General features: G+C 38.9%; 1 protein-coding gene across 12 annotated transcripts in view; it reads left to right on the top strand.

Moving 5' to 3' along the window:
• Positions 1–16907, top strand: part of RALGDS (ral guanine nucleotide dissociation stimulator) — a 217691-nt gene that overhangs the window by 192611 nt on the left and 8173 nt on the right. For all 12 annotated transcript variants that reach the window (XM_072429988.1, XM_072429986.1, XM_072429982.1 and 9 more), the window contains 7 exons: positions 4680–4873; positions 5325–5399; positions 9158–9351; positions 9626–9747; positions 14647–14862; positions 14973–15076; positions 15432–15516. In XM_072429988.1, the coding sequence (XP_072286089.1) occupies positions 4680–4873; positions 5325–5399; positions 9158–9351; positions 9626–9747; positions 14647–14862; positions 14973–15076; positions 15432–15516 (990 nt within the window). The remainder of the gene's footprint in view (positions 1–4679; positions 4874–5324; positions 5400–9157; positions 9352–9625; positions 9748–14646; positions 14863–14972; positions 15077–15431; positions 15517–16907) is intronic.

Raw genomic sequence — 16907 nt, 5'->3', positions numbered from 1 at the left:
CTTAAAGAAATGAATGCCTTGTAGTTCACCTGCAGTATGTGTATGTATTCTGGTATCTCTACTTTACTTTTGGCTGACCCTGGCTTTGTCTGCACGTCATGAGCAGTGTTCGCGAAACTGAACTTTTTTTTAACATTTTATGTGTATTCATTTTCAATGCTTGTATGTTAGTTGCTGCCAAATAACGGCATCCATCTTGGACTTTCATGCTTTATAAACATCTGAGAACATGATGAAAGTGAATTAGTAGTGATAGTAAACTGTAGTACAGTGAGGGGGGCTAAAACTGTTCTTGATAGAGTTTTTTTTTCTTTTCTCCCTGTTTGGTGAAAGCATTGTCAGATACATACATACATACATACATACATACACAAGCCCGTACATAGGGAGCACATAAGTCTGTAGCATTGTAAAAGTTAAGAATGAGTGCTGTAATGGTTTAAAGTAGGGAGGGTAATGCTTTGTTCTCCAGACTGTATAATCTCCAGCTTTAACATGAAAAAAGCCTCCTGTGTTGAAATAAAGTACTTGTATCATTAGTCCATGTCAATGTCAGGGACAGGGAAATATTTACATGCAGGCCAGGTGACTGCTGTAAGGATTGGGAGAAACTAAAACAATTATGGGGGTGCTCAATTTGAGCAACTGTATTTCTAGGCTTTTGAACACTGGTAAAAAATATGTCTTGTAAGAATTCCAAATAGTATTAATAATTGTCCCAATCCCTGTCATAGTCACCTTTGCTGGATATTACATATATTACCTGCTTTTATTAAAATACTATATTCTCTGATATCTGTGGTCAATTATCTAGATACAACAGTGTCAGGTGGCTGCTGCTGTCTGCACATTTAGTCTCCATATACACCAACAGTGAATTTACCTGATGATAGGTGAAAACACATGGTATATTGGCACAATAGAAAATATTTTGAGAATCTGAGAGGATCGTTTAAAAAAAAAAAAAAAAAGGCTTTTATAGCTGACTCTGCACAGGCAAATGGTCTCAATTATGGTGATTGGAAAAAAGATATAATGCTATGGTGTTATCCCTGTATATAGTTACATCTACGTCCTGCATATCTTTGTAGGTTTTAAACATGACAAATATGAAGGTTTATGTAATGTCAGCAAGTAATGGTAATGACTAACAATGACTAGCAGTAAAAGCATGCTACCAACAAGATTCCATAGATCCTATAGGTGTTTAAACCTTACAAAAATGTGCTTTTGTTCCACTGTTGACCTATTCTCAAATACCTGTTGTTTTTTTAATCAGTTTCAATATCTCACATTTGTGAGATAAGATTGAAAGATCAGTTAACAAGCACATACTGTACCTTAAGCTACGTACACACTTCCAATTATTATCGTTGGAAAACGAACGACGAACGTTCATGCACGATATATATGAACGATCGTATAGCACCGATCCTGCACATAGAGTTAACGACACGATCGTTCGTAGATATTGTACACACAATAGATACGATCGTTTGAGCGATAGAGGAACTATGTGCACGACAGGAAAGTGAACGGACGTTCGTTCATCACGCATGCTCTGAACATGGACGATCAACGAACGACCGTACACACGAACGATGTTCAACGATCGTCGTCCAATCCGATCCGTCGGTCCGGTCGTTCGTTTCCAGCGATTTTCCTCGTTCGTCGGCGTCGTTACTTTTTTACGAACAATTTTTTGCCCAATCGATCGTTCGTCGTTCGATTGGAACGATAAAAATTGGAAGTGTGTACGCACCTTTAGTGGACAACTCCATCAATCTAAAATGTGATCTAAATGAACAGTACTGTATTTGATTTTAAGTATAGCTTAACTGTAATCCCCCCTCCCTGTGCAAATATTTCTGTAATCATTAGTGGTACATGGCTTGGTGTCTGAAAGGATGTCCAGATGGAGCCCACAAAAAAGGACACATCTTAATGTATTATCGAGCAACAGCATTTATCGTAAAATGGACAAAGTTGAACTAATAAACTGTACTGTTTTTGAGCATTTGCTTGCCTTAATATTGGCCTGAACATGATTGTTTAATAGAATCAGTAAGTCCCCCTACTAGTAGTTAAATACTAGTTACCTGTTTATATGACCCATGGCTTCAGACTTTTTTAAATCATTGACTTGGGAGTTAAAACTTCACCCTGGTTTTCCAGATCTGCATGGTTGTTTATCATTGTTTTAGAAAGTATATAAACCAGACACAGGAAGACAAGTAGCAAAAAGAAGCAAGTCATCACTGTCGACTGTTATGTTCCCCTGAGTAAAGGCTTCCTTCAGCTCTAGACTAAAGCTAGGTACACACGTGCAATAATTGTCATTAGAAAACGAACGACTAACGATTATGCGCAAATACTTTGAACAATCGTTGTGTGCACAATTCTGTACATGTTGTAATGATACGATCGTTCAAATATAATCCACCAATAATGTACACACTAGATACGATGGTTTGAACAATGCAGAAAGTGACATGTAAAGGAGAAAGTGTACTGCAGAACCATCCATGATCACTGAACGACCGTACACACAAAAGATTGCAAACAATCGTCGCCCAAACAGATCTGCCGGGATGGTCGTTCGTTTCCAGAGACAATCCTCGTTCATCGGCGTCGTTGTGGACTTTTTTTGTTAACGATTATCGGACGAACGGTTGTTAGTTGTTCATTTCCAACGATAATTATTGCGCGTGTGTCCACTGCAAAAAACCTTTACAGGCATCTTCAGAACAATGTCTGTCTCTTGGATTGCAGAAAATGTGCATACGTGTGTATGACCTATGGATCAGAATAGAAGTCAATACAGAGACTCAGGGAACAGCAACAGTTGCTAAAACTTACAGTTAGGTCCATAAATATTTGGACAGAGACAACTTTTTTCTAAGTTTGGATCTGTACATTACCACAATTACCTTTAAATGAAACAACTCAGATGCAGTTGAACTGCAGACTTTCAGCTTTAATTCAGTGGGTTGAACAAAAAGATTACATACAAATGTGAGAAACTAAAGCCTTTTTTTTACACAATCGCTTAATTTCAGGGGCTCAAAAGTATTTAGACAAATTAAAAAGCTGAAAATAAAACCCTTTGCTGGCAATGACAGCCTGTAATCTTGAACTCATGGACATCACCAGATGCTGGGTTTCCTCCTTTTTAATGCTCTGCCAGGCCTTTACTGCAGCGGTTCAGATAAGGTGACTGACTTAGCCATTTAAGAATATTCCACTTCTTTGCTTTAATAAACTCCTGGGTTACTTTGGCTGTATGTTTTGGGTCATTGTCCATCTGTATTATGAAACGCCTCCCAATCAATTTGACTGCATTTAGCTGGATTTGAGCAGATAGTATGTCTCTGAAAACCTTAGAATTTATTCGGCTGTCTCTGTCCTGTGTCACATCATCGATAAACACTAGTGTCCCAGTACCACTGGCAGTCATGCACGCCCAAGCCATCACACTGCCTCCGCCATGTTTTACAGGTGATGTGGTATGCTTTGGATCATGAGCTGTTCCACACCTTCTCCATACTTTCTTTTTGCCATCATTCTGGTAAAGGTTGATCTTGGTTTTATCTGTCCAAAGAATATTTTTCGAGAACGTTGCTGGCTTTTTTAGATGTTTGTCCAATCTACCCTTTCTATTCTTGAGGCTTAAGAGTGGCTTGCACCTTGCAGTGCACCCTCTGTATTTACTTTCATGCAGTCTTCTCTTTATGGTAGACTTGGATATCGATACGCCTACTTCTAGGAGAGTGTTGTTCACTTGGTTGGCTGTTGTGAAGGGGTTTCTCTTCACCATGGAAATGATTCTGCGATCATCCACCACTGTTGTCTTCTGTGGACATCCTGGTCTTTTGACATTGCTGTGTTTCTTTCTCATCATGTACCAAACTGTAGATTTTGCCACTCCTAATATTGTAGCAATTTCCCAGATGGGTTTTTTCTGTTTTTGCAGCTTAAGGATGGCTTGTTTCACCTGCATGGAGAGCTCCTTTGACCGCATGTTGATTGTTCACAGCAAAATCTTCCACATACAAGCTCCCCCTCCCCCTAAAATTAAATCCAGGCTATTTATCTGCTTAATTGATAATGACATAACGAAGGAATTGACCACACCAGCCCAAAAATAGCCTTTGAGTCAATTGTCCAATTACTTTTGAGCCCCTGAAATGAAGTGATTGTGTAAAAAAAAAAAAAAAAAAAAAAGGCTTTAGTTCCTCACATTTTTTTGCAATCTTTTGTTCAACCCACTATATTAAAGATGAAAGCCTGCAGTTTTATTTAAAATTGGCTCTTAACTGTATAGCCACCAAGATCAAAAAGTTTTGACATTCGGATCAGATTGTTTACAGATAGCTTTAAACCTTGGCTAGAGTATTGGTACCACCCCCACCACCACCACTACACTACACTTTATTCTCTTTTGTAGTTTTCTTGTTTAAAAGTTTATGAATCCAATATTCTTCACACAGCCAGTGACTGACACATTGCACAAAAGTTCTTTTTTCATTTATATTCTAATTTAAATTGGCTGCCTATTTGTAATGTCTGACGCTTGATTTCTAATAACATCTTGCTCTTTTACCAGCTGATGGCACCAGTAGGTCCTTGCTAACTGATTCACATGTGACATTTCTGTCTCCCCTCTTATTCTAATTCAGTTTGAAAATGAGTCAGGGCTAAGCTTGTACGAGACATGCAAAGTTCGGGCCATCAAAGCTGGGACTCTGGAGAAGCTAGTGGAATACTTGGTCTCTGCGTTCAAAGGCAATGATTCCACTTATGTCACCATTTTCCTGTGCACATACCGGGCCTTTGCCACCACCAAGCAAGTGCTGGACTTGTTACTAAACAAGTGAGTAACATATACACTTTGATTCTATTTTTATATTGTGAAGACCCAAGTTTTAAGTTTAGATCTGGTATAGTCTGAATCAATTCAGATTGGGTTGACCAGGGTTTGGTTTGGCCCGGTATGAAGGGCTTAGCTGTAGCAAAACTGGAGCCAGTGGTGGTAAATAATGATTGCCTAACTGTTTATCATCTGATCACAGATCTAACTTTTTTTGCCACAGACCTATAATTTTATTGCTGATGAGTAATTAAGTAAACCTTTGAAATATTTAAACACATGGCAAGAATGTAACAAAGTTCATTGAGGGTGTGAAGATCAGTTCAAACAAATCTAGTACAACAGATTTCTTTGTATTAAGAGCAATTTAAAGCAGTAGTTTGTAAGTGGGAGTGTCATCAGGCAGAAGTGTTAAAAGCAGAACTAAATTTCAATTTTGTTCATTTCTTTCAAGGTTTGGATGCCTCCATCCTCAGCTTAATGGCGAACAATCCCATAATACTGTGGATGACTGGCTCGAGCTAAAAAAGTAGGTTATATCATAATTGTCATTCTGTTCCCAAAAACACATGAAAAAATGTATTTTTAACACCTTAGTAAATAAGCCCTAGATACACAAGAAATAATAATTATGAGTAAAATATATTTCATTTGATATAACATGTAGTCTGTCATTGAGGAACCAGTACTCAGCAGTTTATAGAGGAGCCGGAGTGAGCTGGTACTGAGCTATCAAAACTTGTTAAGGGAAAGTGGAACACCATTTTTTGTAGCTGATCTTTTTGTAGTTGGTCTCCAAAATCCTCTTGATCGGAGTTAAAAAAGCAGAGGGTTGATAGGCTGTGATCCAGACATTGCCTTGGAAAGCCGCATTCTAAAAAAGCTTATAGTCTGGCTTCATAAGATTTTCATAAGAAATGGCATTTCTGTAGTCTTACAGTGAAACTGCTGTCCAACAGTGATGTGCCATTGAGTTTAAACTTTCTCAGTGCAGCAAATATTACACCCTCTAATGCACACGTGACTTATCAAAAAGGATAGGTACACTGTATGTGTTTTTGGTTTATTTTTGTGATCCTAATATTGTGCAGTACATGTAAAGGAACAGTAATGTTCTTTTGTCGAACATGTGAAAAGAACCTCAAAAAATATAGAATCTTTTTAAGCAATAACAATTTAGACGTCTTGTTTTAAGAATAATGTGTTATATATAAGTTGAATCCTTATAGTAACTACAAACTATAGGTAAACTTTTATAACTCATGAAAACAAACATTGTAAGTGGGAAAATCGGTGGCAGCAAGGTGGAAGGTTTTGTTCAGTGCACAGTCTGCCATATGTATGCACAAATAGAGCAACAGCTCCTAGGTGAATACTGCTGTGACAGATGTGAGAAAGTCGCCCTTCTGGTATCTCGCATTGGAGAGCTGGAGAGGCGCATTGCAACACTAAAACTACTGGATCACCTTGAGAAGAGTCTCCTGCTTCCTAAGCAGGTAGTTAATGTCTTTGATGTGGAGGATGGAGAGGTTAATCAGGATGAACATGTAGGGAGTTGGGTTACTGTAGTTAGAAGGAGTGGTAGGGGCGCCCAGAAAAGGAAGGCCAGCCCTGTGTTTGAGCACAGAACAAATTTGCAAAGTTAAGTGAAGATGTGCAGGTGGCAGACCCAGTGGTGGCAACCCTAGCTGTTACTGCTACCCCTAACAGCCGGGAGAGCAGCCCATCTTGGCCCATGTTGGAATCAATGACCGTATAGATAGAGGATGGAGGATCCTTAAAAATGGGTTTAAAGAACTAGGTTTCAAGTGGAAGGAAAGGGCCTCCATGGGTATATTCTCTGGAATATTGCCTGTGGCATGTGCAACACAGGAAAGGCAGAGGGAGCTTAGACAGCTAAATGCATGGCAGGGGTAGCCACTAGTGGAGGGTGGATTGGGGATAGTTGTGGGGAGGGTTATGGATAAATATAAGAAGCTTCCCCGGTTACGCACAAATATTGGATTGCTCAGCACTATTTGTACTGAAAAACAAAAGGATTTAGCAAACAGTGCTGGTAAATGCAGCAATGGTTTAAAGAGCCTGTTCACCAATGCTAGAATAGAAGTCTGGCAAACAAAATTGTTGGAGTTGGAAGCCTTAATGAATCAAGGGTGGTGGTGTCTGTCTGTATGTGAGAGAAACAGTTAGGTAAATTAAGGTTGACAAAGCACCAGGATCTGATGGATTACGGCAATGTGTCCTAAAATAGCTGAACTCTGTTATTTCAAAGCCATTATTTCTAATTTTTAGAGACTCTTTAATCACTGGCATAGTACTATAGGATTGGCATAAGGCCAATGTGGTTCCGATCTTCAAAAAGGGAGCAAAGTCATTACCAGGTACTTACAGATTGGTTAGTTTACCGTCCATAGTTGGAAAGGACCTAGAGAGTTTGATAAAGAACCACATAGAGGAGTTTCTGCTAGAAAATAATATTTTAGGTGATAGTCAGCATGGCTTCAAGAAAGACCAAAGTTGTCAAACAAATTTACTCTCTTTTTACTCCCTTTTTATGAGGAATTAAGTAAAACAGGTAGACAGTGGAATAGCAGTTGATATAGTGTATTTGGACTACTCTAAAGCATTTGACACAGTACCCCACAGACGGTTACAATGCAAGTTAGGGTCAATAGGTTTGGAAAAGTCAATCTGTAAATGGATAGAGAACTGGCTTAAGGACCGCATCCAGAGAGTAGAGATTAATGAATCTTACTCTGGATGGTCTAATGTTATTGGTGATGTACCCCAGGGTTCGGTGTTGGGACCTTTACTGTTTAACATCTTTATACTGTAAATGATATAGAGTTTGGGATTAAAAGTACCATTTCTGTGTTTGCAGATGACACCAAACTATGTAATGGAATTGGGTCCATACAGGATGTCTATAATCTACAAGCAGACCTGGATGTACTGTTTGATTGAGCAGCCAAGTGGCAAATGACATTTAATATGGATAAATGTATGCACTTGGGGGCTAACAACATGCATGCTTCATACTGTCTAGGGGGAATTACTGTTGGGGTGGGTCTTACTGTTGGTAAAGGATCTGGGGGTTCTGTTAGATCATAGACTTAATAACAGCATGCAATGCTGTTATATCAAAAGCTGCAGAGACTGATTGAGACATAATCCTGTCCCTGTACAAAGCATTGGTCAGACCACATATGGAATTTGCAGTCCAGTTTTGGGCACCAGTTCACAAAAAGGACATTGTGGAATTGGAGAGAGTGCAGAGAAGGGCAACTAAACTAATAAAAGGAATGGAGGAGTTTAGCTATGAGGAGAGATTAGCTGAACTGAATCTATTCTCCTTTGAGAAGAGACGTTTAAGGGGGGATATGATCACCCTGTATAAATATATAAATGGTCCCAATTATTCACTTTGAGATCATTACAAAGAACAAGGGCACAACAATAAAGGGCACTCTTTGCGTCTGGAGGAAAAGAAGTTTAAGCTCTGGATAAGGAAGGGATTCTTCTGTAAGGTCCATGAAAATGTGGAATAGGCTCCTTCAGGAAGTAGTTTCGGCAACTGCTATAGATTTATAGTAGTTAAGAAAGTAGTAGTTGAAGAAAAAGTTGGATGTTATTCTAGAACTACAGAATATAACTGGGTATTAAGGCTTTAAAGCAAAAAATAACAGGGACCGTTGATCCAGGGAACATCCGATTGCCTCATGGAATCAGGTAGGAATTTTTTTCCTCTGTTGAAGAAAATTGTACCAGGGGTTGTTTTTGCCTTCCTCCGGAACAACTGTGTCCATAGGGTTTTTATATCTGGGATATGTTTATTTCCCTAGTAGTTGAACGTCTTTTTTTTTTTTTTTTTTTTTTTTTTTTAACCTGACCTACTTTGTACCTATAGGAAACTGGGGGTAGCCATATTTTTTCATTTTTAGTGGTACTGCACATTGGCTAAGTCAGGGATGCTTCTTGAAACTTGATTCATTGATTCAAATCTCCTAAACAGGGTCTGATTGAGGATAGTCGGCTTGCTGTCCTAATTACATGATACACCCATGATGCCCCTAGGTAGCCTGAGACCATGTAATCTTGGCCTAGGCTGGTCTACTAAAAATGTTATCCTTATTTATGGCAGGAAGGGATTTGCCCAGTTTCACAGTCATTCCTCAGTCTTTTTCTCTAAATGTTACTTTCAAACCTATGATATCAACATATTGAAATTCATCCTCTCCAGACCTCTGTTGCACAAAATTGAATCATTGTTTTTTTTTTCCCCCACAGCACCATCTCCTCCATCTTGGGAGCATGGCTAGATCAGTATTCAGAGGATTTTCGCCAAGCACCTGATTATGTCTGTTTAAAGCAGCTCATCGCTTATGTGCGGAACAATATCCCTGGATCGGACCTGGAACGCAGAGCGCGCAATCTTTTGACCCAGTTCCAGCGGCAAGAAATTAGCGAGGTGGATCAGGATGGTAGGTGACCATGTTGGGAACAGTTCAACTTGCTGATGAATTTAGACAACATTCTTAGAATATCTGTGGAGGTTTTTGTCTACTACTATACATTGTTGGCAAGGGGCTGTAAAAGTCAATAAAGTGTATTGCACACATGCTGACTAACTTAATTCTTAAGTTCTGATCATTTTTTTTTGTGACCTTCTGGATGTAAAAGTATTGCCGTACCATATTTGTATTGTATTAATATGTAGCTTGCTTGTAGGACAACATTTTATATCTCATTCTTCAGTTTTGGACCACTCAAGTTGCACTTTCCGTCTTGTGGAGGAGAGCTCCCTCTTCGAGCCCAAGACAGACTTCCTGTCTTTCCGGCAGGATATGGTTGCTGAACAGTTCACTGTCATGGATGCAGTAAGTACTGTATAAACTGCACTCTTTCACCTTATTATATTTTGTAGACTGTCTGTATGTGGGAGGTGATCTGAAATGAATGTGAAAGAAGAAATTGTTGATAGAGCATGGGGATGGGAATGCATAACACACAGTTCCTATTGAAGTCTGCCAAAGACCCCCTAGTGCTAAGAAAGAAATAGAGAATCAACTACTAACAGATAAAAAGGGCTGCAAAAGCTGGTAATGTTTTAGTAATGCGAAATTCTAACTACCCAGATATTGACTGGAGTAATGGCACTACAGGAACAGCAAAAGAGAGGATAGGTATTAATTTATTACAAGATAATTTTATGGTACAGTTTATAGAAGCCTCAACTAGAATGATACTCTGCTGGACCTAGTTCTTTCTAACAATGCAGAGCTTATAACCAATGTGCATGTATCTGAGAGTCTGGGTAGCAGTGACTATAATATGATTTCATTTTATGTAAGCTGTAAACAGGAAGTAAAAGCAGGACTGGGAGAGAATATTGTCCTCAAAGAACACAGATCAGAAGTGGGCTAAAGAGGCTAAAAATAAACACTATGTGGCTTACAGCAAATGGTAAAAAAGCTATAAAGAAAGAAAAGAGCATTCCAAAAATATAAAAATGAAGGATCCCCTTCATTATTTGAAAACTATAAAGAATATAACAAAAGATAAAAAACGGAGATAATATGTGCAAATCTAAAAATGAAAAAATAAAGGCAAACCCCCTAATTTTTAAAAAATATTTTAATAGCAAAAAGATCAGATCAGAGCATGGAGGCCCCTTAAAGGATGTATCTGAGTTGGTAGCTGGCGATACAGAAAAGGAGGATTTATTAAACACTTTTTTTTAGTTCTGTGTACACAAAGGAAAATGGCAGAGCTGAAGTACAAATTACTAATGGCATTGTCACTGCCTTAATTTAACCCCCCTAGCGTTCTAATTCTGTCAGTTTTTTGATGCAAAAAGTGATCCTATTTTTTTTGCATAGAATTTTTTATTTATATTGTGGGCCTGTAATTCTTAGGATTAACTCCCGGGTATAATAATTATATTAATTTATTATATTATATTCATCAATTATAATATAATACATAATTTTAGATCCTTATTATAAAAAAAAAATGAAATATTAGACTACAACAATGTAATTTATCAAAAAATTTTCACTGAAATTTTCCAAACAAGGGTGCAATATTATTGATAAATAATAATATAAATTAAATGCAGATGCAAAAAAAATTTACATTTTTAGTAGACAACCCGGGTGTGGTAGATTTTGAAGCAGGGTGCTGCACAAAGCCCAACATCACAGTCAGGACAGTAGAACCTGGTTTCCTTGCGTTTCTTCCTTCCTCTGTTAGTCAATCACCACCTGTGGCTTCATCACTTCTTTCCCACCTTTTGTGTGTACCAGAACGGTGGAGGCATCATGGGCAGTACTCATCAGGCACACATCTTTCTTGTCACACCATCTCAGGGCCATCATCTTGCATTTCTTCCAGGCAACAATTTCTCCTGTCTTCAGCATCCCTTTTGCAAACAATGATGGCAGGTTGCGCCGGTTAGCCCTAACTGTTCCATAGGCATCTGTTCTGTGTTGCAGAAGAAACTCATAAAGCTCAGGAGATGTGTAGAAATTGTCAGTTGTGACACAATAGCCCTGACGTAGCAATGGCTCAATGAGGGATAGCACTGAAGATGTTGCCAATCCATAATGGCTGTATCTGGGGTTGAACTGTGTCTGTTATCCAGTGTACAGTACCGTATTCCAGATGTAGCCAGATGATGATTCACACAGCCAATAGGTCTTCACGCCAAATCGTGCCCTCTTTGACGCAATGTACTGCACCCAGCTGAGCCCCCCCTTGTAAGCCATTAGACTTTTGTCATTGCTGACATCTCTTTCTGGCACAAAGGTTTGCTGGAAATTTTGTAGAATCATCTGAGACACTTCCCAAATTTTCTTGAGTTTTGGTGCAGGATGGGTAGTCTCATCAAATTCTTCATTGTTTGCGAAGTGCATGTACTTCATGATGAGGGAAAAGCAGTGCCAAAGAATGGAGTGGCAATCATTTTGTCCTTGGACCAGTATCACTTCTGCACGGGTTTGCCCACAACTCCCTGCAGGATCACTAAGCCCAAAAACAGCCAAATGTCATCCTTGCTCACAGGTTCCCCACTTTCTGCTTCTTGCAAACCTTAGGTGTGGAGCACCTTGTTGTTGTCCAGCGTACCTGCATAAAACAAAATAAAAAATGTATTTTAGGATATGTTCTTTTATAGTCTAAAGGTTGCAAGTAATATGTTAGCAAACACAGAGCAGCATAAATGTTTGCATTAAATTTTTTTTAAAAGTTACCACAGAGCAGCACACATGTTGGCATAAAAAAAAAAAATAGCAAAAAACTTTAAAAAGTTAGCAAACACAAGAGCGGCTTACCTGTTTGTCTCCGCAACAATTTTTTCGATAACTTCCTCGGTCAAAAACAACTTCAGGAATGCCGGGGGGGTCGCTGCATTTAGCCTCAATTTTCATCCCAGGTGCGCCGCTAAATAGAAATCTTGGCGGTGCTGTCTGGTCCGCATCAAGGTCAATAGGACACCATGTGCGCACAGCACTGACCTCAGGTTCAGAATCGTCGCTCAGTTCACTTTCGCTGTCCCATGACATATTTCCTGGTGAATCACTATCGCTCGATTCCACAAGGGACTCCAAATTGCTATCCCTGCGTTCAAATTCCTCCAAAAGAGCACTTGCGCCGGCGAGATGCCGTCTGGATGCCATGGGGTCTCCAGCAATCAGTCAGGAACAATCAAGGTCAAAGACAAAGTGATGAAACAATACATTCAGGAAGTGATTTATAAGCCATTAAAAGGTCAGATCAAGGTCAGGGACTAACAGTGGGCAAAATGTAAATCACTGGGCAATGATGCTTGGTGCACTAAAATGTCTATTTGTACTTTTATTTTGTGTTTTTTGGAGTATTTTACTGTAAAAAAAAATTAAAAGCAGATTACATAGTAATCCGCTTTTAAATTTCCCGCCCCTAGAATCCATCGCATCACCTGGAAGATGTCACACATCATTTAAATTTCCCGCCCCCCAATGGAGAAGCGCCTCGGCATCACGGCGGGATTGTCCGATCGCCGCTGGAGCGCGGGGCTAAGGTAAGGGGGACCCCCAAAGTTACCCCGAGTGTGACTCGGGGTTACCGCTTTTTGCATAATTTTCCCACCCCGAGTCACACTCGGGATTACCGCTAGGGGGGTTAAATGAGCCACAATGGCTCAAAATTGATATGGCTGAGAAACAGTTGGGCAAAATTAGGGTTGACAAAGCACCAAGACCTGATGGATTACATCCATGTGTCCTTAAAAAGGTAAGCTCAGTTATTTCAAAGCCATTGTTTCTAATTTTTAAAGACTCTCTAATCACTAGCGTGGTTTCAATGGGTTGGCGAAAGGCCAATGTGGTTCCTATCTTCAAAAAGAGAGCAAAGTCCTTACCAAGTAACTATAGACCAGTAAGTTTAACTTCCATAGTTGAAAATGTCCTAGAGAGTTTGATAAAGAACCACATAGAGGAGTTTCTGCTAGAAAATAATATAGGTGATAGCATGGATTAAAGAAAGACTGAAGTTATCAAACAAATTTTTGAGGAAGTAAGTAAACAGGTAGACAATGGTGTAAAAGTTGATATAGTGTACTTTTGCTAAAGCATTTGACACAGTACTCCACAGATTGTTAATATGTAAGTTAGGGTCAATAGGCTTAGAAAAGCCTATCTGTAAATTAAAATGAACTGGTTTACATACCTTATCCAGAGAGTAATGATTAATGATTCATAATCTGAATGGTCTAAGGTTGTTAGTAGTCTACCCCAGGGTTCAGTGTTGGGACCTTTATTGTTTAACATCTTTATAAATGATATAGAGTTTGGGATTAAAAGTACCATCTCTGTGTACAGATGACACCAGACCTGGATGTACTGTTTGATTGGGAAGCCAAGTGGCAAATTACATTTAATATTGCTAAATGTAAAATTATGCACTTGGGGGCTAACAACATGCATGCTTCATACTGTCTAGGGGGAATACATTTGGGGAGTTTGAAATTGAAAAGGATCTGGGGGTTCTGGTAGATCATACACTTAATAGCAAAATTCTTTCCTGTAGTATAGGAGGAATAGATTGCAGAGATAGAGACATAATCCTGCCTCTGTACAAAGCCTTGGTCAGACCACATTTGGAGTATGCAGTCCAGTTTTGGGCACCAGTTCACAAAAAGGACATTGTGGAATTGGAGAGAGTGCAGAGAGGGGCAACTAAACTAATAAAAGGAATGGAGGAGCTCAGCTATGAGGAGAGATTAGCTGAACCAAATTTATTCACCCTTGAGAAGAGACATATAGGAGGGATATGATCACTCTTTTTAAATATATAAATGGTCCATATAGAGAGCTCTCTTCCTAACTACTACCTTTTAGGATCGTTGCAAAGGGCAAGAGGCCACCGTTTGCATCTGGAGACAAAGTAAAATACCAGAGACTATTGATCCAGAAACATCCGATTGCCACATGGAATTAGGAAGGAATTTTTTTTCCCCCTGTTGAAACAAATTGTACCACGTTTTTTTTTAGTCTTCCCCAGGTTTTTATGTCCATAGTCCATTTTATATCTGGGATGTTTCTTTCCATAATGGTTGAACTTGATGGATTTATGTGTTTTTTTCAACCTGACTTACTATGTAACTATGTACCTTTTAGCTATGCTGTTTGTTAATTATGTGTACTTACATTATTACGTTTGTACTATTTGAAGGAAATTGAATATTATTATCTTCTTTGCCATGTGTTGGTTCTATATTCAAAACTCCTCTTTTTCAGGATCTCTTCAAGAAGGTGGTGCCTTACCACTGCTTGGGTTGTATTTGGTCACAAAGAGATAAGAAAGGCAAAGAACACCTGGCACCAACCATCCGTGCTACTGTCTCCCAGTTCAATACTGTCACCAACTGTGTCATATCCACGTGTCTGAGTGACCGGTTGCTGAAGCCCCAGCAGAGAGCCAAAATTATAGAACGATGGATAGACGTGGCCAGGGTACGTGTGACAGATAATTACTTAGCCGACCTCTCAGACATTTCCTTCTATTTTTATTTTCAACATTGCCTTGAAAATTGCTTTGTAACCACAAATCTTATTGTCTACAGGAGTGTCGTATTCTGAAGAATTTCTCCTCACTGCGTGCCATCTTGTCAGCTCTTCAGTGTAACGCCATTCACAGGTTGAAAAAGACCTGGGATGAAGTTTCAAGGTGAGAATAAACCATAATGTATGTGGTCACCTCAGATATTTTATCGTATGAGCAAAGCAATGTGTAGTAACCCAACTGAGAATCGCATCTCATGGATCTTCTGGTATTTGATTTTTCCAAATGTATACATTTGTAAAGGGACAGCCCAACTACAAATGATAACGCATTTAGCTGATCAAAAATAAATTCATATTGCTCTGTGGGTTATTGCAGGGTTTGCCTTTCTTTTAGCTTAACTGAATTGGCCTGAAGCCATCTTGTAATTTATAAGATGTTTGTAATAAACTATTTCTTACATGGCTTTTACTGTCCTGGTTGTAACTGTAATGTATCCTTGTTGTTTTACTTGTTTTAGGGATAGCTTCAGGATATTTATGGAACTTTCTGAAATCTTTTCAGATGAGAACAACCACTCATTAAGTCGTGAGCTGTTGATTAAGGTGGGTGTTAAGTAAAGATGAATTCGGAACATGTAGAGGAAAGGAGTGTGCAATGTGTGTAATTGTACATGGGCCACACAGCATGACATTTTGATTACATTTTATTTGTCAAGAGTTTATATTCATAAACCTTTTTACAAAAATTGATTTTTGTTTGCGGTTTTCTAGTCCTTAGATGTGGAAGGGCATTTGTTTTTTTTTTTTGTCTGTTTTACCTATTTATATATTTTAAGTTATCATCCCAGTAAAAAAAAAAAAGTTCTAGGGGGCCAATGCTAACATACTGTACTGTGTCAGAGAAGCTGTTAGCACTACTTAAATGATAGTGTAGCTGACTCAACATGCACATGAAGTTAGGAGCTCTCCATTTCTGGCAGGATCAACCATCATTTTAACTTTTTCATATAGATTTTTTTTTCTTTAGCTTTTGAAAAAAGCAGCTGTTACTGTGATGCAATGAGCTTACTTTTGGGCACTTTGTGAATAAACCCAGGTATTTTTGGGTTTTGTAGTGTAGATGATTTTATTTTTCAGACTTCTGTCAAACTTAATTTTTAAAAAGCTACATAGTGCAGGTTGACATTCAAAAATCCGGCAACCTCCGGACCTAAGAAGTGCCTGCATTTCAGAAATTCTGGATTTTTGAAGTCAGGTGTGACATTATCAGCAGGGTTCTTAAATGGCTTCATTTTATACTTGTTTTTCTCCTAATTTGCCTTATCTCTTCCAACTCATCTTTTTGATATGTTTTTGTTCCACCCTTCCCCCACTAGTTTTCCTACGTATGCTTGGTGTGAGCAGGATACCTCTGATAGGGCTAGTGTGTACATACCACACAAAAAAGCTTGCTGCTGTCTAAGTCATTGCTTGCTTATCAGTGAGGGGAACCCCTGTACACACCCCTGTTACTCACACGAGGCCAAGTGCAGGTTCAGTGTGTCAGACTGGGTGTGCTGAAGTGTGTAGGAGTATCAGGGATTCCCTTTTATCTCTTCTTTCCAGCCAGAGACGGGGGAAAATTATTGGCTACCCCTGTTCTTATTTCAGCCTACGTTTTCATGCCCAATTATCAAAAACAACAGGCAGTCTGACATCACCATAAAAGTGTAACTCTATCTGCTATATAATAGGTGATTAAGCTCCATGTACATCGTAATTTGTAATTCTTATTGCTATGCCTTTGTAGCCTCTTATATTTTTATAGGCGATCACATAGAGCTTCAAAGTTTAAAAACAACCAGTGGAGTTAATTTGCCTCTGAAATGTGAAATAGTTATATTGACACAATCAATAACCCATGAAGTTATGCTTCCAACATACGACTTAAAGAAGAGTAGATATGTCAGGACTGTAACTTTACAGGGTCACGCTAAAAACTCTCTATGCAAACA

The sequence above is a fragment of the Pyxicephalus adspersus genome, chromosome Z (assembly GCF_032062135.1).
Source record: "Pyxicephalus adspersus chromosome Z, UCB_Pads_2.0, whole genome shotgun sequence".
Classification (NCBI taxonomy): Eukaryota; Metazoa; Chordata; class Amphibia; order Anura; family Pyxicephalidae; genus Pyxicephalus; species Pyxicephalus adspersus.
Note: the sequence above shows the minus strand (reverse complement) of the source record. Positions and strands in the feature narration are given on the sequence as shown.